This window comes from Mugil cephalus, chromosome 18 (assembly GCF_022458985.1).
Source record: "Mugil cephalus isolate CIBA_MC_2020 chromosome 18, CIBA_Mcephalus_1.1, whole genome shotgun sequence".
NCBI lineage: Eukaryota > Metazoa > Chordata > Actinopteri > Mugiliformes > Mugilidae > Mugil > Mugil cephalus.
Genome location: NC_061787.1, coordinates 8,666,834 through 8,694,344, shown reverse-complemented (window position 1 = coordinate 8,694,344; position 27,511 = coordinate 8,666,834). Strand labels below are relative to the sequence as shown.

Here is a 27,511-nt window from a genome sequence, read left to right as displayed (position 1 = left end):
CCCCCACCCACCCTGTTGGTATACTGATGATCTGCGAGCCTTATCAACGTGACAAATGCCGTTGCTCCCAAAGAGCAAACTTTCAAGGTGGCGACCAGGGAAGAAGAGATTGTTCATGGAAACAGAGAGCCTCCAGTCATCACACAAAAAGGAAAGAAAAACAAACCTGTACAAATACAGAATAAATGAATAATAGAAGAGTAGTTGTAAACATATACATATTCACAAAACCATAATCATAGAATCCTTTCCCCCAATTTAAACCAGCAATAGAACTCACTCCTACACTTCAGATGGCGCTTGTGCACATTTAAGTCACCGGGTCATGACAGTTAATACCAGTCATAATACTAATTTGAGAAACGGAAAAAAAAAAAAAAAAAACTGGAGTTTCAATGACCTCTACATGAAAATACACAATGGCTGTACACAAAAGCTCCTCCGCCTCCGCAGCCCTTGGCACACCACAAGGTGGCTTTAGAGTTCTACAGTCTATCCCCCATGTTGTTATATTGCCTTTTTTCTTTACATGATGCCACGTAATCTTTGGTGAAAAAATAACCGTTCCGTTCATGCCAGATTACACAACAGAGCAGGTGCTAATCTCGTTTTTATTTCAGCACATGGTACTTCAAAATTCATTTGTACTTCTGAAGAGTTCTCACAAGTGATTAAACATTTAAATTATTTAAAAGCAACGAGGATTTAAAAAAAAAAAAAAAAAAAAAAAAAAAAAAGGCGTCCTACCCCCCCACTTCACCCTTTCACCCTCTTTTTCAGTCTGAAGGGTGAGTGTTTCCTCACCCTCGGCTTGGCACTCACACACACACATACACACACACACACACACGTACACAAAGAAGCACACGATAAACCAGGCAGCCCAGTGCATCATTTGCTTTCCCTCCTCTATTTTTAAGTCCTTTACTGCGAAGTCCGTGGATGCAGAGGCAGAGGAGCCGTCGCCCTGCTCAACTCAGCTCGAAGCCGGCGGACGACTCGATGGCGTACAGCAGCTTGTTCCTCATCAGGTGCTGGTCGCAGAACTCGGGGAGCTTGAGCAGGTTCATGCAGGTGCTGGCGGTCGGCAGGCGCTCCAGGTCGGTGCCTCCGTTGTGAATGCAGAAGGCCGGGTAAAGCTCCTGTTCCCACATACGAGTTGATGATTAGCACCTGACACGTCAGCAATTTCAAAATTCCACACTTTTTCCAGGCCCTAATTTGCAGACTTCTTGATAAAAAAAATCTAATTTATTATCATTTAGATAAATTGGGGAATTAATTGTTAAATAGTTTTAAAATTTTCTGAATTTACATGCGTTCGTGTCATCAAATAATTTCAAGAAGATCATAGCTAGGTACTGTAGCTCACACAAATAAGTTAAAGATAAACTCAAGTTGCACATGAACATCTGAAGTACCAGATTTTACAAAAAGATACTTTTTAACAAGTAATTAAAGTAAGTCAAATACAAAACTAAATGAATAAATCAGAAATTAAACAAATTATAACTTGAGTGAGCCAAGAATTTGTCTGAGAATTCACATTTCCCTATAGACCTCTTCGCTGTTTGTAAACAGTGTGATGTATTTTGAGGGGCGGAGCTTAGCTGGAGGCAAAACATCTCAAAACACTACAGCCTGTAAACGCCGGTTAGCATATTTCAACAAACTGTTTTGGAAAGAATGGATGAGGAAAACGCATATTTTAGAGAATGTAGTAATATACTCACTCCCTGAGAGTGTGAGTGTTACTTTAAAAAGTTGATGGACATCACGCCAATCTCCCCAAAAAGATTATTTTTTTGCCTACTGTGTGTTTTCACATAAACATTTTAGCTGTGCTACTAAGCGTCTTAAAAAAAACAACATTTTTTAGATTTTGAACAGTGGCAACAGTCTTGGAAACTTTTACTTTTCCATACTTTTCCAGACCTGGAATTCATAAAATCAAATTACAAACTTTCCATACTTGTGTAGATGCCCTGTCACAGAGAGAAACTTGAACCATCTTGAAGACGGATGAATAACGACAGGTGACTCAACACGTGGCACTAATGATCACAATTCCCAAAACCAATTCAGATTAAGCAATAAATGTCAATTTCCACCAGGGGATAAATGTTAAAAGAGAGACATTAAGCGCAAAGCTAATATAGTGGAAGGATAAATTTAGGAAATCAGCTTAGTGCTTGAAAGGTACTGAGCGGGGAAAAAGGCCCACGGTTTGACCTTTGGATGAGACGCGGGAGGAATGGTCATTTCATGTTGTCTATGTGGCATTTTTTTAAATCTAGCCCGGTGCTGATGAGGCCACCTCATCTACAGACCGTGACACCGAGCGTTTCCATCACGCGCCAGGCCGACGCACAGGCTGCTCCGCCCTCATTTCATCCCGCTATCTAAAGTTAGCGCACACGGCGCAGCGGCCCGGCCACACTCGCCCGATTAAATGGCTCTTCGGGGGCTTAGCCATAATGACCCCATTTTTCTGACAATTACCGTATTAAACTATCGTTGCTTATTGAGAAAGTGTCATTACCGCGGCTATCATTTCAGAAAAAAAGAGCGTTTCCATCATCTTTTTTAAATGGTTTCTCCTGACAGAGCTATTTCTCCTCTAATGAATCCTGGGCCGTTTCGAGACAGCTAATTAAGGCTTAGCTGGCTTGAGCGGAGGGCCGGGTCAGGGGCCGATCCCCCGCGAATTACCTCCCTTTACAGCCCGGGGAGAGGACGAGGTGGGAGGGGCAGAGTGTCCACCCACTAGCCAAAGTCAAATTTAGAGAGAAGGTACTTTGACACATTTAAGGTGAGTTCTGTTCCTTTGCTTTTACTGCAGAATATCAATAAAGGTTTCTTAACCAACGACAGTAACAAGGAGTACAATAACCAATCCGATCACCATTACAGCTTCTGGTTAGATGAAGTATGGGGATCTTTTCAGAAATTGGTTAGCCATAATAATTCAGCCCTTGTTGAAACAGTGTTCAGAAGTAGATGGGTATCATTTCTGTGTATATCCACCTAACATCCTTCTGCCATGTCTCACAAAAGGACAAAGTTGAAAAGTTCAACCTGCTACCAAGTTCAGAATGACAATATTTGTCCAGCCAAGGTCTGCAGCCAAGCCCACAAACACGGAGCTGCAGACAGAGTTCTTCAACAGAGGAAGGTCATGAACTATGAAACAACAGTTGACGCGGAGATAACAGTCCGCCCCGCCGCGCTGCCCTCGTCTTATCGCCCGCATAATTTGAAAATGATCATTTTGAGCGCCGTTATCAGTCTGGGTATTTTCATTACAAGCCCATTAAGAGGGGACACTCCCCTCTGTTGAGCTTAGAAAACCTCGCTGATAATGGCGAATGGCCGGTAGTATGCAAAGTCTGCGAAGTAAGTGCGGGGGAGAGTGGAGGAGAAAAGCTGGATCGAGTTGGAGGGGAGTTCACGTCCGGTTTGAACCCTCACCTTGAATCCAAGCAGCGGAGGTCTGGAACAGCTGGTGACGAACCTCAGCAGCTTGCGCTTTTCCTCATCTGTGAATCCTTCCACCACCTCCCAAAAGATCTGGATCACAGGGTGGGTAGCCGAGTACCCACCTGAGAGAGAGACGGTAATTTATTAACCCCCATACTGAAAAATACCCTCATTACAGCTACATGAACCGAGGAACCTCCGGAACTAGAGATGCCGATTAATGATGCAGCAGCACCTACCTGAATAGTTAGTGAAGTTTTTGAGATCATCGAGACAAATTGGCACATGAGCCCCGGATATCAGCACCTATCAACATGTAAACAGCAGATTGTAGTTTCTGTGTGTTATAGTAAATGCTTGCAGGGTTTTCGTTTTTTTGGCTCGCCACGTGCAGAATACCTGGATCTCCTGCTGGTCAAACATGCGCAACCACTCGAGGTTGACCACGTTGGCCAGGCCCTGTCTGAAGGCCAGACAGTGAGGCCGGATCTGCTTGTTCAGCCTGTAGTCGGCCACCAGATGGATGTAGGCTATCCGGTTTGCGGTGGTCACGGGGATGTCTTTGCCTCCCGTCTTCAGCTCAACCACCTGGATCAAAGAGGGCACGAGGCTTTTAAACGGTCCTATTTTAATATTCAATTATATTCGTTTAAATCTGATGCATTGCGTGGTTTCGGTCGCCATATTCATTATGCATATCGCTCCTGGCTTCAGGTGCCAGATGACAAACCAACAATGTGATTGGTTTAATTGTGCCAGGCGGATTTAATTCAATCACAGAAAGTTATTTAAAATGTTTTCCAATCACGCTCTGATTAAAGGTGAGGCTCTCTGCCCAGTTAAGTGCACTTCAGTGTTTCTAAATATAGCATGTCCACCGAACATCTGGTCCAATACAATTTGGCCCAGGGCTCTCTTTTCATTAGCTTTAGAGCAGTTAGCACTTGATAAGATGTGCTCATCTCTGTTCATAAAGCTGGATGTATGATGATACCATGGCTCCGAGGAGGAGGACAAAATAAAATGATCGTCTTTCTCCGATGCGGTTTTTCATATATGTGGGATGTTGTGTTTCAACTTATGATCCTGGAGTTTTATCTCAACCTTAAGGAGAAACTTCACAAATATTCATCAGGCTAATCTCCAACTTGCACATAAGATTTGAAAATGAAAACCACACACACTGGTGAATAATATTAGATATTGTGCCAGATCAGGGTTAAAAGAATGCACCACCACACATGATTCATACTAAACAAACGTTGAATCAAACCAAAAGGTGACAAAGAGACTGAAGAAGAAGAACTTGCTGTAACGTTTTGTGCCGATCATGGGAGCTGTGAACGTGGGGATAAATCGGTTGTAGCATTATTTGTAGAAATATTATTTTACTCACTTTTATTTTCCATTTATTTTGGAAACTCCTTATAAATCCCAGTGAAAAAAAAACATTTTTCTACATTTTTCTCTTTTTTTTAAGCATCTAGCAAATGTAAAAATTAAAAAAACAGTTACTGTCGAACTTAAACTACAAATATTTTAACACATTTAAGCATAATGTGGAAATAAATCAGGACGATCCGCACTAAAACTAGGCCTAATAAAAACTAAGAACTAGTATTTCATGAACTACTGTTCTCAATATTTTTTTATCGAGTATGTTGTCAGCCAAGTTCCTACAAACCTTTCTGTGCAATTATAGGAAAAGAAAGGTTTTCCCAAAAATCCCCTCGGAAACATGCGACTGCACCAACAATGAGTCACACGAGTGTCACAAAAACTGACTTAACAGGATATTTGTTTAGGAGCAAAACAAACTATGTCAAAAACTGCAACAGACATGAATCAGCACCCGTCTGACGCAGTCTCGACAAAAACTCATCGATAAGCTCCACGCAGGTATTCAGCGCAGTGATACTGAATTAGATTGTGCTATAATGTGAGGAGTTTCTGTTATTTCGCCCCGTGCTGCATGTGGCCTCGCTGACAGGTAATCATTTTCTGCCTTTTTCTGGCTCACAGCGGATTCTGATTATGTGCTAATGTAAGAGAATTACTGTTGTTATCTTGCTTGCTTTGGCTATCTCACGAGGGCAAATGCAGGGCAGACTGCTCCCGGGTGTGTGCCTAATCTTTCACAAATTGTTTTCCCTATCGTGTTTGCAATGCCCTATTTGCGACCAGGAGGGCTACATTGTAACTCAGCCATTTCAGGTGTTGTTTGAGAAGAGCTAATAAGACGCGTTAAGGCCTTGAGCAAACAGGGGGCTCCGTGTAGAGTGCAGGTCTGGGCCCAGGTTACTCGGAGTGGCGGCGGCGGCGGCGGGCGGCGGTGGCTCGTCTCCGCAGCCTTGAGCTTTGGAGGGGGGGCGTGCTTAAGAGCAGCTAGCTGCTTCTGTCAGGCGTGTTCTGAGATAATTTCTGGGGAAAAGGCAGGTGGAACGGTCAACAGAGCCGCTGTGTTCCCTGCGCCGCAGCAGGGGCTTAGTGCGACAGTGGCGACGTGCTTTATCTCTCCCAGAGCTGAAAAGTGGTACCATCATGAAGGAAATGAATTATTAACGGGACAAAGAGAAACCAAACAGGAGGAAGGAAGGACGGCTAATCGTGAGGTATTGACCGGGATTGAAACAAAGATGGAAAATAAGCACATGTGAATCATTTATCCTCTCCCCCCCCCCTGTCCCCGGCCCCCAGTCACCTGAGCTTCTCCCAGGTCGTTGTTGACCACGGTGAAGTTGAGGCCCAGCTCCTCCACGTCGCCTTCGTAGCTCTTGAGGAAGAGGAGGTTGCGATACATCTCTGGGTCCAGCGAGGCCAAATGGTGGATGTCCACGTCTGCGGTGGTTCCCAGGAGTTTTGACAGGAAGAAGCTGGCGAAGGGCAACTCCACTAGCATGTTCTCATACAAAGCCTGTGAAGAAATGTCAGTATTAACTACTATCAATAATAATTCAATGCACAAACACAAAACATTACAGTTGCCGTAGTCGATAAGGTCTGATCGCACCACACGCCTCCTGTTTCACTGGACTCAAACTTTATAAATGCCAATTCTCACCTTGACCTTAAACGCCATTAAGAACCACAGCCGGGCAGGTGACTCATAAAACCCAAAGCTAATGTACTGGAATAGTCAGAAAAAGAGCCCATTGAAGGCATTAAAATATACAGGTCTTTATAAATGATAGCGCTAAAAACCCTGACCGCATCAGCTAAATGGATTATAAATCTAGAGGATTTCCATAATGCATGCATCTTAAACACACACGCGCGCATAAATCACGGCTATTTTCTAAACACAGGTTAATTGCGCAACTTCAAACATTGTCTATTTTTTATGCAAAATAATCCACTTAGTATTTCTCCCGTGGCCGCCGCTCGTTTCAGACCATATGCGCCGCGTGGCCCCTTGAAACCTATCAATAACACTTGTGCCGGGAAGAGGCAGCAATAAGTATATGGAAAAAACCTGTAGCCTTATTTTTTCAGTGCCGCGTACTTTATTTATGGGCGTTTATTGCCAGAAATTGTGCCAAAATGACTTGGGCTGGAAAGAATTAATTATTATGGCCCGGGCCTTTTAATATAAGTGAGTGCAGTGGCAACGCAATTAAAGCAGATCGCGGCACCATCAGGTGGAATAAATGCCAACAACATTGCAGGTGCATTCTGTTAGCTGCCAAATAAATTCCTTAATTTACAACATTAAGAATCAATAAAATTATAATGCCTTTCAAACGCATCTCTATCAATCAGGGGTGCAGACTTCACACGCCTCCAAAGGAGGGGGGGGTTATCATCTGCAGAGGTTCTTGGTAGAAGTCTGGATTTAGAAACTGAGGAGGATCAATGAGTCCTCACCTTTTGCGGTTTATGAAGTGAAAAGGCCGCTGCTGATGAAGCTAATGAGAGACAAATGAAGCACAAAGAGCATCTCTCACAGGTTCCCGCCGCCTAACGAGAAATGTTATTTTCGCGGCTTCGACCGCGATTAAATTCGCTTTTTAATCCTTGACTCGAACGATCGGGACCACAGAAGCGAAGTAACCTGTTTTCATGTTTCCCTGTTTGTGGCTTAAATCTTTCAGCCTGTCAGCGCGGTGGACAAGTGAGGAAGAAGGATGATGACCGGCCTCTATTCTGATGTTCAATCCCATTTCAGTGAGTACCCTAGACAAGCCACTCCTGCCTGTAATACATCACCTCCACAACAATGGCACGCCTCGGACATTAATTAACAATATTAATCTCCCGTGTCCTTTGAGCCGCAATGTGCACTGTGCACACTGCGGCAGCGGTGATGCAATCCCAATCTATATAAACGGTTGCCTTTTATCCAGGCAATAACGGCACTAAACAAATATCAATACGCCTCTTAAATGGCCACTCAAACGTCCATTTTTATGGAGAAAGAAGAACTTAAGGTAGGGTTAATTGAAAGTCAAATTCAAATTAATTTCCCCCCCCCCCACCTAATTGCCTGAACCATTAGCTATGGAGAGCACAATACTGTAGGGGTGAGGCAAGGCATGAGGTGGGGGGGGGGAGGCTTGTAGCTGCTGATTGATCATTTCCTACTCGCATGGAATACAGAAGGAGAAGAGGAACAGGAGGAGGAGGAACAGGAGGAGGAGGAGGAGGAGGAGGAGCTGCGATGCTCTGATAAGTGGACCGGACCATCCAGGGCCGAGCAAGAGAGAAGAGACCTGGATGTTCCTGACTGTAAAACAGATCAAAATGCTATTACCACATGCTTTGAACGCTTATTTATGTCCTGTCTCTGAGGGCCTGCTGATTTAGTGCCAGCCAAATGCAATCACTACACAAACAAGAGGTAGGAATCATCGGCTAATGGAAGCCCTAATTGAGAGGCGACCGCTTGTCATGAGGTAATTCTTCTCCAGGTTGAGATGATAGCCCCCCCCACCCCACCCTCCCCTGCAACCCCCCCCCCAACAAGGAGGGCATCTTGACAAACAATCACTACCACGTGCATTAAGGATGATTTAGAAACATTAGGCTCTAATAAATAGTGCCATCGCAGGAAGGAAAGGTCAGAAAAACAACGGCGTCAACAAATTGCGCACGGGGGGGCTAATTAACAAAACTAGAGATTTGCATGGGTGCCAGGTTCAAGTTACGACCCCAACCCTGAAATCTTTTTAAGAAAGAAACGACGGCGCCAGCCGCCGCGGCGAACGCCAAAACAAGCCTCATATTTTCATTCAAAGAGAGACACGCGCTTCGGGTTTACACGAGGACGACTGTGAAGGGCTCACCTTTCCGAGGATCCTGCCCAGGAAGTAGTAGTGTCTCGTGAAGGAGTCGCCCACCAGCATCTCAGCAGTGGGGCTGGGATACAGCAGGCCCTCGTTGGTCGTCTTGAAGAAGCCCTGGTTGGGGTTGAAGCCCGACTTGAGGAGCTCGTTGAGGAACTCGCGGAAGATGCCGCCGCCGTCGATGCCCGCCTCATCCAGGCCGTGAGCGTTCAGCAGGTGGACTCTAATCCTTTTCTTCAGGTCCGGTTCTGATGTGAAAGAAGCGGGACATTAGGAAGAACTCATAAAAATATAAAATAAATGGTCAAGACGTTGTCCAATAATGGTCAGCATAAACACAATTTATCTCCACTCCATAAATGTCACCAAGACCCTCAGTGATTTTTCTTCGTTTTACGGTCATTACAGTCAACAGGAAAATCATTTCAGACTAACAGGATCTTCTGTTGAGAGTTGATGGTTATGTTCCCACTTAATAATGGTTATAAACCTATTTTCTTCTTAATAGGATTCAAAATTTTAACAAAACAGCTGCTTTTGACTCATTACATCATTGACTTATTATATACTTACGTTAAATAAATTTGAGCTGTTTTCATTAAAAGGGCATTTTTACCTTCGTCCAATGAGCCTCCTGTACATCTTTGGGTGATCAAGTGGATCAGTTTATTTACTGGCCTTTTTATGTCCATCTTACATTCTACCTCTTAATAGCCGGCCATAATATCCAGTATCGTATAAAATTATTTATAAATTCTTTACTTAAAAAGGATCAATAATCAGCTTTGACCTAACAAACATACTTTGGCTGGAGAATTAGTGGAGAGAGACGGGAATTAATGGGGTGAAAGGAAGAGGACAACACGATCGAAGCAGCACAGCAAAGAGCTACGTCTAATATTGTTTAGTTTTTTTTAAATAATGTTTTTTTTTTTCATCTAAGCAGGAAATCTACTCAATTTTGATCATTTTGTAAGTTTCGCAAATGGCATAAAACACAATTAAAATTTAAATTAATTAACTGTGCTGCCACACTTATCACAGAACTAAAAAGTTTGGACCATTGTCACAGACTGACAAAGCTTGAGGATTAATTGCATCTGTTATAACACAACTTCCCCTCATATATGTGAAGGTTCTCAGTCATCAAAGTCACGGTTTATCTAAAAACAAAAAAGCTAAAACAAAGGCAAGTGGACATTTCACCACTCAGCCAAAGTGTCTTCTTAGCTTCTAATTACTCAAAGTTTTTACTATTCTTTATTCATTATTCTTTATTTGGATCCCCATCAGCTTCCACCAAGCAATCGCTAGTCGTCCTGGTGTCCACACAATAAATTCAGCAATTAAAACAAACAAAAGTTGAAATTAAAACTATACAACTAAAACAGAGAACAATAACCAATATAGGCTCAAAAATACAGTGTATGAATTATAAATCCACACAGTTATTATCCATGTAATTGTCTATATAGGACTATAGTAATTTATGTTTAAGTAACTTTATAAAATAAAACCTACTACTGATGTGTCTGACATTACATGGGAGCATATTTCAAGTCAAAGAAGCTCTATAATGTACGGTCCTGTATACAGAGACATCAAAAAACAATACTTTAATGTATCCTCTACATTTAGCCGTTTTGTTTGTAAAACTGTCACGGGTTAAATTTCTAAGTAACTCTGCAGAGTGATCGTTTATTGTAATTTGTAAATGTATGTTCTCCAGCTTTCTTTTTACAAACACTGCTTCAGAGTTATTTATTTGTCTAATTCTACAAATAATAGCATGTTTTTACTTATTATCATTATTGTTAGTGTCCACCGTATTAACTTGTGCACTAAATAAATCACAAAACTCTCAGAAAAATAAAAAAAATTCCCAGGTCACGTTGTGCTGCGTTTTTTCCCGACAAACGTGTTTTGCAAGAAAGCACTTTCTTGACCTGCTGAATATTTCAAAACAAATTCTCAAAGAGGTCATCTTTCAGAATAATTAATGTACAGTGATAAATCAAGGCAGCTATAACTTATAGACACATAAATGACATAGATCATGTCTTCAGCTCAGGTCTCCTACTACTCTTTTTAATCAGATTGCCCCCACTGAAGTACCCTTTCAAATTCAAACACAAAAGAGGTGACTTAAAATAATTGATTCCGCTTTTATGTGATCCATTATAATAATCGGAACCACAATTATTCTTTGCTGAAATTCAATACTCTGCAAGCAGGAGAGGGCTAACCTTCATCTTTCATGCTAACCAGAAGCTTGAACCTCGATACTGAGATTTTATAGAGCATGACCAGAGTCTCAGGAGCCGTGTTTACCGCGGCCTGTGTCCTGAAATAAATGCAGTTTATACAGCGCTGCTGAATTTTCTCGCAAATAATGCACACATGAAGTGAAATGTACCGTTTTCTGGAGAGAGTTTATCGTAGGCGTCTTCATAGATGTAGTTGCGTCTGATGGTGACGTTGATGCCATCGGGGAACGGCCCGTCTCCCTGCACGTCCCGTTTGTCAGCGTAGATTAACCTCTGGAAGATCTACAGGACAGATGGAAGTAAAGCAGCAGGGTCAGAGACGGAGCCTTATGCATGCACGGTGTATGTCAATCATGATTATCTTTATTGCATAATACGTTAAACTATTTACGAATGCATGCAACACACACAGAAAACATATTGAAATTACACCGTCATGCCAGGAAGATCCTTAGACAGAATATACAAAATGCATCACGTTGGAGTCGAGCGTGAGGGAGCAGTGTGATACCTTCACTCGCTCCTCGAAGGGAACTACAAAGGGGAGCTCTGTGAGGATGGCCAGGTGTCTCTCTTCGGACACAGACAGCTGCGGAGGCTCTGAACCAACTGCACAAAGACACGAGACGTAGAACATTTTAGATTGTTCGGCACAATCACATACGTTTTCATCCAGAAACACATGAAGTTATTCTGAAAAGTCTGATTGCAGCAGAATAAACAACATAAACAATCATATAAATACATAACTTTAAAAGGCTGATCGTACTAGCATCTCATGGGACAAGGCAGCTGTAGTCTAGTCTGTGATTACTAGTTGACCTTCTCTCAGCCTTTTTCTAACAGTTCCTCAGTGAGTTTAATCTTTGATCTATTATAGTCTGAACAAATACTATAAATACTCACATCTACACATCTAACACTGTAGCCTATTCTTAGAAAAGTGAACAAACTGCAGTCACAGAAAAGCAAGAGGATCGTAACAACACACTGTAAAAGGTATTACTGTTGAGGATATATAAGTTTGTGCTGTAACCTGAGAGTAAAGTAAATAATATAGAGGAAATCAGCTGCTATAGATATATTTTACTCAAGGTAACTTAAAATGTAGCTGCTTGTAGTTCATGGTGAGAAAAAATAAAGGAAAGACCTACATGGATAAACTAAAAGTATATTTACTAACTAGCAGGTAAATGGGCAGCAATGACTTCATGATACGATACGTAACTCGATACTTGAGTCACGATACATTATTGCGATATATTACAATATTCTACATAGTTCACTGAGAAATTTTAAATTCAGCTTAAAATACAGATTGTATGTGCGTACATCAGATTACAGTAATAATTTATTGGACAAATTGAGTCAAAAAACAATATGAATCCAAATGATCCATTTCCAGTTTATCGTGGTCAAACCAAAGCACGACTTTTTCTTTTAAAATCGATATTTAATCAGAAGAAGAAATATTGCGATATATTGCCATATCGATATTTTGTTTCCCACCTCTACAAATGGGGGTTGTAGGTCAGGTTCAAGTATATTTTTTGCAGACTGGTTGGTATGGATTGAGTCTCAGAATGGATTGGGTGGATGCAGATATTAAAATAGCTGAAGCCGCGTATGCAGCAGTGCACACTGAACCTGTAAACATCTCAATCTGATCAAAACCGCCATAAGGACTTTAAAATGTCGACATTTGATTTAATTTACATTGTTAATATAAATTAAAATAAGACTCAGAAATGGTTGAAGATAGTTAATTATGTGATGACGTGTTTGGAGTCAGTGTTAGCTACAGGCGAATAGAGCCAACTCTGGTACCATTTCACAGCCCAGTGAGTTTACCCCGAGCCTCCGTGTGTAACATTATCATTCCTCACCGTGATTAAGACTCCGTCCACTGTTTACAGGGCAGCCATTACAGACGTTTCCATCCTACAGCCTTTTAATTACACACTTTTAATTAACCCAACTGTTAGCTGCTGGGCTTGATCCATCAAGCCGACGTTTGTTTTGTATTAAACTCGGGGTTTAGACTACATGGCAAACACAAAAACGCCACAATAGCTAAACCGCTCTCCCACCGCAGCTCAATTATTCTGCTCAATTAGTCAATCTGATCTGCATTTTCCCATCAGGTTTCCATCTTTGGGGAGAAATATGGCCTCGGAGTGGTCAATACGTTGCTCATTCATCAGCCACGGGCCCGTCCATTTAAGGAAATGAGAAAAGGCCAGACAAACACATGGACCAGATGTGGCCGAGTTCATCAGGTACTTTCACACTAATTGAATTTATCCCATACAGCCTCCGAGTGGCATTAGGTAGATCATACACACATTGTTATCAGCTTGTTTTCACACCATACTTCACAGAAACCGCGGACGCCTCAAAGTGAGCCTGATGAATCCCTGCCTGCGTCAGTGCATTTCCCTCTGAGTGCTTAATTGAGCCGATGAAGAGAAAACGTGGTTAAGTTGGAAACAGGGCAGGTTAATTACTTCGCGGAGGTTTTCAGCGCTCCCAGTGAAGTGAAGAGATCAGTGTAATTTTATCTCTTCTTGTGCCACAGAAGGAGGAGATAAGTGAAACAACTCCTAGTTTTTCTTACAGGACAAAATATAAATGCACATCTCTATAGAATATGAATAGCAAACACAGAGAAGGTGACTTTGGACAGCAATTACCATGATTTCTTGGGCCATGTATCACGCTGACACAAGCATTATACGATTCTAAATTTTCTTCCATTGCCAAATGCCACGGCACAGCTCTGTGTTGTACGTTTAATACAGCACTGTGGATAATAGGCTTGCATTCTAGTTGTTCTAGTTGATGACAAATTGTGACAACGCGATGCTGCACCGCCTGCACCACCACTGGCCTCGCAGCAGCAGCAGCGTTAAGTATCGAGTATTGGCTCGTGCACAGGTATAATAATTACCTGTGCACAAGATGTGGATGAAAGGCCTTAGAGACGCCCTTCTTCAGCCGCAGAAGGTCCTCAGGCCCCTTTTTTGTCACCTTACTGTGGTTTTAATTTGTATTTCTACAAATTAAGTCACGTTAGTTGTGATTATTATTATTATATTAGTTCTATTTTGTAGAACCATGCATTTTTAAATGAAGGAATTTAATGTTTGTTAAGCATTGGGACCATTTTGGCAAGCAGGTGGTCATCAATAAAAAAAAAAACAGATTCGTACCATCAAGTGTTGACTGAAGTGGACCGATACGACCCATCCTTCGAGTTCTCCACACGTGTCTTGCTGATGGGACATACAGCTGGGTGACCTGGAGAGAAAAGAGGCAGGTGATAAAAAAAACTAAAAGCTACACTTATCAGGAAAACAGCTCCAAATATCTTTTAAAAAAAAATGGTGCTTTATAAACTGCGCCGCTTCCACTTTTCTTGGTATTAAATACCTTATCAGCTCGGATGTTGACCTCCTCAGAGAGCCAGTGACCTGCTGGACAGAAGGGTCGCCTGATGTCCCGAGCTTTGACCATCTTCACCAAGTTAGTGATGACCTGGGTCGTAGTTCAAGCACAAACATCACATAAGCATCGTTTAAGTCTGGAAACTGTCTCCCCACAAACAAAATAAATTTCATGTAGAGGGGGGAAAAAAGGCAGATAAAGGACTGTACAACAGGATGCGATGTCTTCTGAAAAAAAAAAAGCAATTTGAGAATTTAGCCATTAGTGCGCCATTTACTAGGAGTATAAAAGAAAAACGACCCACGCCTTCCCTCAATGTCCAGCCCCGTTAATTACTGGTGAGGTCTGCTGACATCAGCCGTCGGACAGAGAATGCAACCGGCGAAGCAGCTTTGGTTCACAGAGCTGCAAGTAACAGCGCGGCTGTAGCCCAGGCTGCAGAAGGTTCACGGTTACAGAGATGTTTCTCCTTTAAAATGCTGCTGAAACTATCGGTTAAAACGCCGCTTTCCAGACAGAGAAAAGCTTTTGTATTCATACTGAAGCTGAAGATGAAAATCTAAATGAAATGAATAAGTTAAGGATTGGTGCTACTATTCTTTGCGCAAAAAGTTAAAATGGAAATCATATGAGCAACCTTCAATTTAATAGGCTCCTCTGTTGCTATGGCAAGTTACCTCCCCCGAGCAACCTCATGCATGTCATTGCACGCAGATGTCATAACTCTACCATAATAGCTCCAGTCAGTCAATTTTCATATAATGCGCGAGCTAGATTATTTCCATCGAAGAGTTCTTTTCTTAAGCACGTCATTTTCATAGAGCGACCATCAATCTCGGCCAATCACCGGTGGGCAACCAGAGTCCGCAATAATGGCAAGTGCAAAATGCTGTAAAAGGCACGTGGCGATGGGTTTGGAGCGGACCTACCCCCTGACTCTGGGAATGAATAAGCATTCCTTAATTAGCCCATCGGGTTAAGTGCAAACCTTAATGGGCCTTTCCCAAACTCCGGCGTGACATCGTTCTCCAAACATGGCCAAGAAGAAAGTTCCATTAGCAATATTAATACAAGCTTAGATGATCATTTTCATTCAATTAACTTCTTTCAATTAAATAGATAGCTCGACAATGGAGGTGATAAAAGATGGGGAGGGACGGCTGATGACACGAACCAAACATTAGCGTGTTAGGGGTCAGCGGCGTTAAACCGACTGTAAATCCCACTGTTCAATTTGGAAAATGCATTTTCCGTGCTCCCCACTTCTTTAATGGGTCGTTTTAGCTGACAAGAAGCCTTTGAGCAGATCTTTTATGAAAATTCCCAACGTGCTATTGGTGTATATTTGCCACCTTTCACAGAACGCCAGCGTTCACTTTTCAATCCTTCTAACAGCCAAGAGCAAAGTCTCTTAAGCGTCGTTTCCTTGACAGAGAAACGGGGGAAGAAGGGGCAGAAATCAACAGAGGATGTGGAATGAGAGGTGAATTCAGTTAATGCTGTTTTCTGCCTCATTTACTCTGGGTAAATAAGCAATGGGTGACCTCCAAGGTGCTCCATCTCGTCTTGGCCCGCTCATGCATAACATGCTCGACTTCCACTAACGCAGATGAGCATTAATCTGCCTCAACGCACAAGGAGACTACACAACAATTACACCTGACGCTAATGTGTTACGTATAACTGTTTACAACCTTAGTTATGGGTGTAAAAGGAAAACAGCATCTTAGCATTATTGTAGGACGGTAATTCAGTTGCTTAAATGACTTATTAGATGATTTAATGTGTCTGCTCTGCCTCGACTCGGTTGTTTTGTTTCCATTCTGTCCCAATTTGTTCCACCACCGATTCTACAACCTGCTGAATTGGCTGAAAATCCCGCAAGTGCAGTCCAAGTTTCTGACTACCCACATTACTCCCCGGCCGTGTATTGAACGATGGTGCGTTGCATTCACCGGTTAATAAGTTAATTTAAGTCGGCAACGGGAATGTCACACCGGAGTTATCGGCGTCTGCGAAAACTCTTGTCATGTCTGAATGTAACTTGGTGGAAACTGTTCAATATTTACAATTTTTGAGCCCAGAGTGAAATTAAAGTTTAAAAAAAAATAAAAAATCTTGATCTTAAAGACTATTATTGCTATAATGTTAAATTTAGGCTATTTAAGTTACAAAACTGTAATTTTTTTTACTAGAATTATTTGCAATCAAGACCACGTGAGGGAAATTTTTATAGAAATACTCAAAAGTTTTAAAAAATACACCATTAATCACAGTTTGTCACAATGGTGTTTTGCACCGTTTTGGTTTTACCAGGTTATTGTTTTAAACCGTTGTTAGTCGACTTTGGCTTGTAGTTCCCAAATAACACATGAAAAGCTTAAATTACACTGTAACAGCATTTCAACATGTGTATGTCGAGAAATCCTGCCTGTACGACCGATTCAATGCAACAAAAACTAATCAGAAGTGATAATAAGTGATAATACAGGATTCTACTGTTTACACACGGCTCAGACTACAAATTCCAACTTGTGAGTACAAATGGAACCAAGAAACCAAGAAACACAGCCCAACCCAGAGGAACAGTAAAGATTTTAAAGTTAAACTTTTTGTTGACTCCTCTAACTATCAAGGGAGTTTATCTCAGTTGCAACTTAAACATTCAGGCTTGATTAATTTAAATGTGGTTAAATGTGTTTTAAAAGAAAAATGAAGAAGAATGAAAAAATGGAAGAAAATAAATCCACGTGTAATGACAGTGCAGACATCAGTAGAGAAACAAACTGATGCAGACCCAGCAGTGATGCGTAGGCAGCACCGTGCACGTTACCTTGAAGAGCTGCACCCAGCGCTTCTGCTCGGCCTGGATGCGCTGCTGAACCTCGGTGTTCGTTTTGACACCAACGCTACGGAAGGCAGCCATGTACTCCTCTCTGTGCTCCGTCTTGGTCTCGGGATAGGCCAGCTTGATGATACCCAGGCAAGCGTCTCTCAGACAGCGAGACAGAGTCACCAGCTCTGACAGCGTGAAGGGCATCATGGAGGACTGTGCCTGACCTGTTTTAGAGGGAGAACGTATTCACCGCCTTTCACAGATATTGATCTTCACATTTTTTATTATTTTTATTTTGCAATGCTTAAGGGACGTAGGAGAAAATAAATACATGTGAAAATCAACTCTGATGTGTGTCTTGTCACACATATGATCACTACCTTCCATTTCATGTCCGAAAAACTCGCTGTCGTGCACGGAGATAAGAGAGTGGCTGAAGAGGGAGCTGAAGAGATAGAAGAGGGGAATGATGCGGTTGGAGTCCTCAAACGACATGGGAGACCCCCGTGAGATCAGCTGGAGCAGCGGCACCATGGAGCTGAGGGAGCGGACGCAGACAAGTTAGTATAAGGTATAAGGCTCAAACGAGAACAAGTTTGTGTAAACACAAATGCAGTGCGCTGATAATTAAAGTAGCTCACCCAGTGATCATTTTAGTCGTCATTGAAGTTATCAGGTGCCAGATGTGCCTCAGGAAACGTGCATTGAAAGCTAAACTGTACAGAAGTCTGCGGACAGAGACACATAAAAGTGAACCATTTGTTTTGATTAAGCGTACAGCTCTCGTCGACAAGACGACCCGAGTTAAAGCGGCATTTTCGATCAAATGACACAATCCGCGCGAGGGACAATAAAATAACTCTCCGCCGATCTGTCTGCTACGTCGGGATTGTTAACTTCGACTGTTAACCGAAAGGACGCGAGCAAGAAAAGAGAGGAGAAAAAAAATAAATGACGCTGTTAACCAACATTTCCCTCGCAGACATTTCTTGGCCTTTCTCTCCTTTTATACCTCGCGGGGGCCAAAAGGAGATTAAATGAGCCATTAAGCTTTATTTAGGCGAGGCACCTTCCATTAGTAAACTAGTTGCTGGTGAGGGTGCCCAGCTCGGGGTCATAAACAGCCCTCTGGCTTCCTGCTGGAGCCCCATTTAACTTAATGGCCAGGGGAGCAAGACAATGGAGGACGGAGGACGGAGGAGGAGGAGGGGACGCCTGGTCCTCGCTGTGACCCCGCAGCACCAGCATGCTTCCACACTCACGGGGAATTACATGATAACAGCGAGGAGGGCCCCGCATACCTCGCCCGAGTCGCTCCGCACTCAAGGGGGCTGTGGCACCAAGGTGTGAAGGTGCTCTTTGTTCAAGTGTGTGTGTGTGTACGCTCCTAAATTGTGTGGCTCTTCACACAGAGGGCGACAATAATGTGGTAAGTAAGCTAAAAGGCAAAATAAAGTGCCCCTGCATATAATAGGCCCCTGTCTAAGAGAAGAGTGACAGTAGTGACACCAATAGCGCTGCATCGCGTATTCACAGGACAGGAGAGGAATAAAGTTCAACACATCTAGGAGGGGGAACAAAAGAAATAGGTGCAAATGAAAAAGGGGAATGTTATGTTGGTCCATCATCCAATCTACCGAAAACCATTCAAAAATCCCCAAAATGGAAATGAACATCGTGAGCAGACTGTCAGACAGACCCTCGGTACGGCTTGAAAAATGGTTTCGTGCCGAGCGCAGACCATCTGTCAGCGCAACAAGGCTCAGGAGAGAAGCGAGTAGCGGTGCTGTGGGCTCATAACAAGAGATGCGGGTGTTTGATTGAAATGGGAAACAAAGCACTAAATGCCAGCTGACATGCTGATTTACAGCCTGAGAGAACCCAAACCCCCATTTCAATCATGGAATGAACCACTAATAAACAAAGTCAAGACATCAAAAGGGGTAACGTGTACATGTGTGTGTGTGTGTGTGTGTGTGTGTGTGTGAGAAAAGCAGCTGGATGAATAATGTCTGGATCATTTCATTTTGCGGTAATGAAAGAATCTCCGTTGAACAGCAAAAAATAAAAAATAACAATAATAATAATGATAATAAAAAAAAAGTAATACCGCAAGGCTTTAAAAGATTTGCCACCTCAATACAAATTTGTTTTGCAGTCTTGTGTATTAAGGCGATAATTATTTAGGGACAACACAAAAATCACAGCAACCATTCAAAAGTAAATGAAGGTCACTTTCATCAGAGCGACTCCCGTTAGCAACAGGGCGCTACACCCACGGGGGGGAAACCAAACCATCAAAGTGCGATTACACCAAATATCCAACACAAACAATTAGGAGAGAAATTAGAGGATACTCTCTAAAACCGAATCGGATCGATCAAATAATAATTTTGGTCTCAGCTATGTCACGCTTTTCGCATTTTACATATTTTATCAAAAAGGCAGCGTGCTGGACGAGTGGCCGGCATCTCTCCCTCTTTTCTTTTTTTGCTGTAAGAGCAGTAAATCAAGGCCGGGATGCAATTTGCTCCCCTTAGCCTCTTGTAAAGCTATCCCATCCACTCCTGCAGTGATTAATCTTTCTCGGTGAGCTAATTATTTTGTACAGATATCCAATAATGATGGAAGACGAAGGACAGGATTTATGGTAAAAGCGGGGAGAAGGAGGAAGCCGTAAAAATATAAGAGGAACGCAAAGTTATACGCTGAAAAAAAATCTCTGAGATTCTGGTCGAGCGCATGTGTGTAAGCAACCGTGTGAAATCACTAGTTGACAACTGGACTGCAGCTACACAGACCTCGTTTCTGTTATCGGAGACCGTGTGGTAGGGTTTCAAAAGTAATGACCACAAACTAGAGAGTAACAGTACAGTTGCTAACGCGATAAAAACACTTACACACGAACTCCTCCACCCTCACAATAAAATGACAGCAACCGGCTCCACTAATAATTAACCGGAGCAGGTTGATCGTCCATGAAGCTCAGTCTGGATCACCTCCTGCCAGTCAATGCACCATCCACCACCCACCACCCCTCCCCACACTACCTCTGACATCCCAGCCCTAATGTAATCAACCTGAGAAGGGGTAATTGCCCTCATCCAGAGCTGACAGCTTCCCTGACATCCCTGCTTCCTCTGCCGGTTGTAAATGCCAGTGGGCGCGGGCCACTGATAACCGCCCGCCTGCCTCGCTTCACCGTTACTTACATTACTGCTTACAGCGCGGAAACACATAAAGACACGATTTTCCTCTCAATCAGTCGGGTGTGTAAACAAGGTCTTTGGACGCAAAGCTGATATCGACAAGCCGTGTAAAATATTATGATACGAGATTGAAAAAAATAAATAAATAAATGTTGTACGTTAATGCGGACGGCGTCTTCGTACCTGACTTTGGGCACCATGAGGCGATGCTGCACCATGAGAGTGTGACAGATGGATGCCATCATGGTGAAAACCTCCTCGCTGGCTGAGTCCCGCCACACCAGGTTGAGCAGGGCATTGGTCTGCTGCTTGGTGTCCAGCTTGTGCACACACTCCTCTGTTATCAGCTGCACAGAAATCCGGCTGTCGTCCTGACCGAGAAGGAAATACGCGTTCGTAAGAAGGCTGGCCTTATTTATAAACCATAAAGTCTACTTCATCCCGTGCTATGTCTCTGTCTTCTATTCCAAGACGGACAGAGGACATAAGAGGGCTGACAGGAAATGAGAGGATGAAGGATTCAATAAACCTGAATTAATTCAAGTTCAGTGTCTTAAATTCAGGATGCACCACCAGATAAAGGTCAGTGAAATGATTTGTGCTTGTACTTATTTTGAACAAGTACACAATTTTATTTGCACGTTATCTGAATGGGGACAATATCAATATGGCAGACCGACTTATTCGGCATATTCTTATTTCACAATGAAGCCACAGACGAGTATTTCCCACTTTATTTACATAATGAAAAGGCTGTACCGTCTGCTCTGTATTTTGGTGAATGATAACATGTATGGTACATAAACCACAGGCCAAAAGTCTGGAAGAAACTTCCAAGTTTCTGTTCACAGCACCTTTCTTAAATCAGTTACATGCATTTTGGGATGTATTTACTGCATGATCAGACTTTGCTTTTATTGATGTGAACCACAGTTTACCTTTAAGTGTACGCTGATTTTACCAGAACATTGCTGAATAAATGTTAGCAAAAGAAAAGAAGGGCTTAGTTTTAGGGTCGAGAAGATTTGCAAGAGTCACAACTTCAGTTTAAAAGTTAAAGAAACAAAAAAACAAATCACAGTTTGCATTATTCACTTCAACGCTTTGGCTTTTCAGAGTCTGCATATAAATATCTATTGTGTGTGTCATGCTGTTGTTAAAGCCAGAGGAGCTTACTTTGAAGAAAGTAAAACTCTGATACTCTTTATATAATAATCATGTGTATTTTGATGCCACGTAGTGAAACTACGATCTATTATGTACAAATTTGATGTCGCTTCCAAACTTTTGGCCTGTAGTGTATTTGGGTCATTTAGAGGAAATTGTTGTGCCCATTATATTTGCTAATCCAGTTTCAAAAGGGATAAAAGGCAACTCTGTCTTCTTCTGGTATATTTTCAGCATATTTGCCCCCCTGAATGATTTGGTGCATGCATTACATTATGTTATCAGATCAAATCAAACCATATTTGTTCTCAGAACCTTTAAGTCATCCACACCAATCACACTGTGAGCACTGGGCAGCCACACATCCAGCACCCGGGGATCAGTCTTAAGGGTTGAGGACTGCATGGATGTAGAGAGAACCAGTCCGAGGTGCACTTCTTTAACCATACCACCGGGCTCTTTTCATTTAGTATCCACACACACATTTAAGATGGAATCTCTAATCTGAGTAACGTAATCTGCATGGGATTGTGTTTTGTAACACGGGTCCCACGCCTGAAGTTGCATTTATTTGGATATTGACGGAGAACAAAATCATAAAACTTGCATAACTCCAACTGTGACATTCACAATGTTAGAAGTGGCCTTTAACTACCGTGAGCGACACTGGAGATACCAATTCTGCTACGATTCTACTAACTTTACTTCAATTTTCTTTAATCCCATGACCCATTTTTTTGTGCATATATTTTAAGTCTTCGTGCACATGATCAGTTTACCTGCATGGGCAACGGGTGAATGCCACCATCATCGTCGTCCTCCGAGTCGCTGTTCACTTCTGGCCTGCTGCTGCTTTCCGACACCGGCAGCAGAGGCAGCAGAGTCCGAAGAGCACGAAGGTAGAGCAGGAGACCCTCCTCTGATAATGAGCCTGCCAACACATCATGACCGCACACGTTACCCCATCTTCCTCTCTATAAATCAGTCTCCTTTAACACACAAAGCAATATGCAGTACAAACAGCTCGAGGTCGTGCCACCCACCTAAGCAGTTCTCCCCTACAGAGAGGACAAAGTAAAACAGCCACGGCGCCTGACTCTGTGCTGCTGAGGAAGAGTCAATCGTGGCCTGGAGGGAGCTCAGGAAGGCCTCGAACGGGAATGAGAGACGAGAGTCGGACAGCGCCGGGATAAAGAAGTGAAAGATCTGGTCGGTAAATGGCGCAGAGATGAACTCCTCGGTAAAAGCCGCAAATACAAACTGCCTATAGGACAACAGACAAATCAGACGTTAACCCGCTGCAATGAAATGGTTAACATGATTTGAAAATAAAGATTAAAAAAAATAACTCAAAGTACAAGGCTGGTTTATTTTAACATCACTCTGGCCTTTCTGCTGTGTGAGTTCTCCAATATTGTCTCTCCAAACAGAGCTGCTTTGTGTGGCCCAGTCACACACATCTGGTGGGCCAAGTCAGATAATTAGCTGTTAGAATCTGTGTGTACACAAGTTTCTCTCACTCCCGCCTTGCTTTTCTTCAAAGAAGAAAAGAAGCCTTCTTGTCGTTTGTTATTAAGAATGTCCCAAACTGAGGGCAAACAGCCTAATATTCTGCACTCGAGTGAGCGAGCGAGTCTGGGAGACTTTTATGGCTCGTTGTAAATTGGTCTCCGAAGCAATTACTGCTTCAGCGCTGACTAGAAGGGACAAAAACTGCTGTAGTTTGTCTGATCACTTTAATGGATGATTTTAACAGAATTCCCTGCAGACAAAGGCCTTCCGCTCCTGCTATTTGGAAAGTTATCTTCTCGACTGTTGTTTTGTACGGAACAAGGAGTCTACAGACATGTGAAAGTGTTCCTTCTGTGACTGCTCATCTTATAAAGTTAGTTACCGTGCAGGTTTTGTATTTTTTCCACATACAATAGAAGAGATTCTCTTTACAATCAGCTGCTTCAAAGGAAGGCTCAGGACTTTGGCCAATAGTTCTGGTTACTTACACTTCTACAAAGCTGTATTTGCTTAAATTTTATAAAATAAAACTCTGAAAGGCTATTCTACGTATTTTTTTGTGTGTTGTGGAGAATTTGTTTTCTGCAGATTTCCTGTGAAATTATCTGCAAATTGGGGGAAATTATCTCACATTTGGTCTCGGGTGCCTGCAGACAAAAAGTTTGTCTAACAGCATGAAAAGCTCATTTTTATTTATTCACTAAATACTGAATTTGTAGGCTGAAAGGATTAATATAGGCAGGTAATCTTGGGGAGAACATTTAAAAGCAGCCAGCTCGATCTAAAATGGTTAATAATGATCATTTTTCATTTGCTGTACCTTGCGCCTATTGTGCAGGAGGAGTAGGTAAAGTGCAGAGGTTTGAGGATGTGCTCCAACAGTGTGCTTGCCAGAGGGATAGAGGGAGCATCGCTGTACTCCAGACTGGAAGGAAGTCTGTGATTCACTAGAATATACAGCGACCTGTAGTATCCTGGCAAGTGAATACAGAGAGGAATTAAGAATCAAAAACTCATTTTATAAAACATCTAATGCAATTAGACAAACATAAAAAGCAGTTTAAGTCCTACTTGCTGTGATTTTTGCCAGAAAATTAAAGGAAGTCAACACGCAGCAACACAATTCCTAGTAAAATAAGTTTCAAAACATTCAAAATACCAAAGACCAAACAAGACGTTTTGTTAACATGTATGTTATTGAAATGAGTCATATGTCTGGGAAACTACAAATGGTTTGAGATGTACTTGACCTGCACACAAGACTGTATGCACTCAGGTACTAGTCACAGCAAGAACTGACCATGTGCACATAAAAGTACTCAACACTTGAGACAAATTTATACTGACACACATTCAACATGCATGTACAACACTTACTGCTTTACAATGAGACCTGAGAAGGTTTTTATTTGCATCAGTGCTACAGTAAACTGTGGAACAAGATCAGTATTTGAGATACTGAAACTAAAAAAAAAATAAATCATGCACGCCCTTAATCATTGCAGGGACAGCAACATCAACGCTACTTCATCCAACATTTGAACAAATGTACAATAAGACAACGACACAAACTTACCTTTCTGTACCATATAGTGCAAAATCTGCTCGAGTAACGAAGCTACATAGTTAGCATCTGGAATAACAGGAAGATAGGTTCTCTCTGAAGAAAAGATTTCTAGCATGCGCATGGGAACTGCAACATTTAAAATGTCATCCGTGCAGTTCTGCAGGAGTCTGTGTGGAGGAGACAGACACATGAGATAATGGAAACTTTAGGTTCTTAAAATATCCAGCCAGCTTGCTCTCTATTTATGTGTTAGTACTGTACCTGCAGCAGAAGCCTAAGATCCTCTTGATCTGAAACATACATGTCTGCTTCTGTGGGCCCACCAACAGCTTCACAAACTGGCCGTTGTGTTTCACCAAGTTCTGGCACAACCAAATCTTGAAAACAAACACGGAACGTTTTCACACACCAGGCTTTGACTCATACATTTGTAAAATTACACTTTCAAGTTAAAAGGATCGAAAACATTTTGCATTCTTACCAATCTATGTGCATCCACACTTTGTCTGTAGAAAAATATGAGTTGTCTTGATAAGAGGCAGAGAGCGGCACCATCCAAGGCATGTTGACCTGCCCCTGGCTGTGTCTGGCTGACACCCTCATCAAATTTAGCCCTCTGAATGGCATACTGGAGGGGAAAGTTCAGGTCGCATTTTGTAAATATTTTTTGACTAGTGTCATAACAAAATATACAGTAAAATTAAATGTGCATACAATTATTCAGCATTCAGAATTTCATCAGATGTCTTGTTTGGGTGATGTCATGAACAAAAGGTGATATGTTCAATAAGCCAACCTGTCTAAAAACAGTATAATGACTTAACTGGATGCTGCTACCATTTAGCAGAATGCATGGGCTATAACTGTGATTCTGAAACATGACAATGTGTGTCTCCCACTTTTCTTTCCAACTAGTCAAGACAATACTTGGAGGTTCTGTAACTTATTTATTTTGCCAACAAACATGTGAACTGAATGTGTATCTGTATAAATGAGTCAACAATGACTGATGAATCCTTCCTGTAAATGTATTTAAAGGTAGGAAAGCAAAATAAAAATCATCTACAAAGGACATGAACGCTTATCAGCAGCCTTCCAGAAATAATGGTGGTTCAATCACAAATTTGCATCAGACAAATGCTCATTGGTTATTTCAGAGGCTAAATACCGGCCATCCTGTTGAAGTGATGGCAAAGTCTTCAAAAACACAATATTTACTGGACCAGCAAACACATCAGACAGGAAGCCCCATTCACAAACCACCAATGGTTATATAATGATACAACTCACATATTTGACCTTAAATTAGTCTCACAATACTCAGTGTCCAAATTTTCATAAGGTTCAGGTTCACTTGTCCCCAAAATAAACTCTGCATATAGACTGAGTTATTCTTTGTCCCTACTTTTATTTTATGTCTCTCATTTGAAAGATTTACTCAAAAACAGACCAAAGACACTGCAGGCAAACATCTATAACTTTGAAGGTAATAAAAAAAGTATAAAACTTACATGCGTTAGAAAATAAGCCAACATACCTGTTGTTTCAAATCCTGGTAGCCGCGTATGTAGGACTGGATGATAATGGCATTCTTCAGGCGTTTCCTTTCATCCTAAGTAATAAAAGAACAAATCTTAGACACAATAAAGTTGTGAAACCTAATTTGAACTGTATTTTGTTTTAGTGCTGCACCTTTGTCCTTTCACATTAAGCAACATACCTCTCTCTTTCGTCTTTCTTCTTGAGTGCGGTGCAACAGAGATGCTTTCTCCTCCTAAAAGTAATAAAAGTAACAGAAAAATGTGTATGCTTTAGGACTTTTGGAAGCATAAATATGTTTTATTTTCATGAACAACACAAGCATTATTTCCACTGATTTCATGTCAGATGACACTTACCTTCTTACTTGCTCCTCCAAGTGATACCTTGGGTCTCGTCTTGAAATCTCCCTCAAAGCTAAACATTGTTACACTTTTCCCATTGACTGATTTACGCGTTGCCACCAATTTCTGAAAGAGAAAATGAAACAAAATAAGTTCGCATGTCCAAAAAAGTCCCCAATGCTAGCAATACAGAAATTAAACTTGACGTTTGACTTATAAACAACTAGCTTCGGCTAACAGATTGCCCAGTCATTATGGTCCGTTGCTACGCATACCGTTTTCAATTTTTGCACCGAAATAAAACAGACATGACCGTCTTTGTGGATAACTGTTCAACATTTAGACCTAAGGTTAACTTCAGTTAGGTAACCGGCTGATACCTTCAGTTTTGTTGCAACAATAGTTAGCTAGCCGGTTACCTTCGCTAGCTAATGACTCAGCAGCTGTCAGGGGCTTCACAAGGATATTTACGGTTTTTTTACCCGATTTAGCAGACGAGACACGAAAATGCAACGCATTTATTGATGACATGTCCAAAAACACATTCACGTATGTACACTTCTAATGATTTTGTTGAAGTTAGCATTGCGGCTAACTAGCTGGGCTAGTCAGACAGGCTAACTTCACGGGGGGGAGTCTTCCCAACCATCAGCATGGCCCTTTTTGACATCGTCTCTTTTACAGGACACAGCTCCGAGAAGAACAAACCAACAACCTATTAATCGTTTACCTTTGACGTTTAAAGCAGACACAATAACACTGAGAATGCTGCTTAGGTTAATCCAAACGTCAAGTCTTCTTTTCCTTCTCTCTGGAAATCAACACAACACAGGGAACTTAACTTACTTCCGGTTACTGCCG

General features: G+C 42.0%; 1 protein-coding gene across 1 annotated transcript; it reads right to left on the bottom strand.

Annotated features, from left to right (window-relative positions):
- ube3c (ubiquitin protein ligase E3C) lies at window positions 1–27,511 on the bottom strand. The gene is made up of 24 exons (XM_047568600.1): window positions 27,381–27,511; window positions 26,666–26,776; window positions 26,488–26,541; window positions 26,305–26,379; window positions 25,249–25,395; window positions 25,029–25,144; window positions 24,777–24,934; window positions 24,021–24,174; window positions 22,732–22,952; window positions 22,468–22,619; window positions 20,705–20,892; window positions 17,954–18,040; window positions 17,693–17,850; window positions 17,310–17,536; window positions 14,462–14,566; window positions 14,242–14,329; window positions 11,541–11,638; window positions 11,179–11,311; window positions 8,763–9,010; window positions 6,182–6,394; window positions 3,880–4,068; window positions 3,720–3,786; window positions 3,472–3,602; window positions 1–1,142 (listed from the first exon to the last, which is right to left on the bottom strand). The coding sequence occupies exons 2-24, from the start codon at window positions 26,729–26,731 to the stop codon at window positions 972–974; spliced, it is 3,246 nt and encodes a 1,081-aa protein (XP_047424556.1). The 5' UTR covers window positions 26,732–26,776; window positions 27,381–27,511; the 3' UTR covers window positions 1–971.

Bases quoted from the DNA above. Each gene is read 5' to 3' on its own strand.
- ube3c (XM_047568600.1), bottom strand. From the start codon at position 26,731: ATGTTTAGCTTTGAGGGAGATTTCAAGACGAGACCCAAGGTATCACTT. The intron at 14,567-17,309 runs GTAACGTGCACG...ACTACGACCCAG, and splicing joins GCTGGGTGCAGCTCTTCAAG to GTCATCACTAACTTGGTGAA. The intron at 11,639-14,241 runs GTACGAATCTGT...GTCTTTGTGCAG, and splicing joins ACTTCAGTCAACACTTGATG to TTGGTTCAGAGCCTCCGCAG.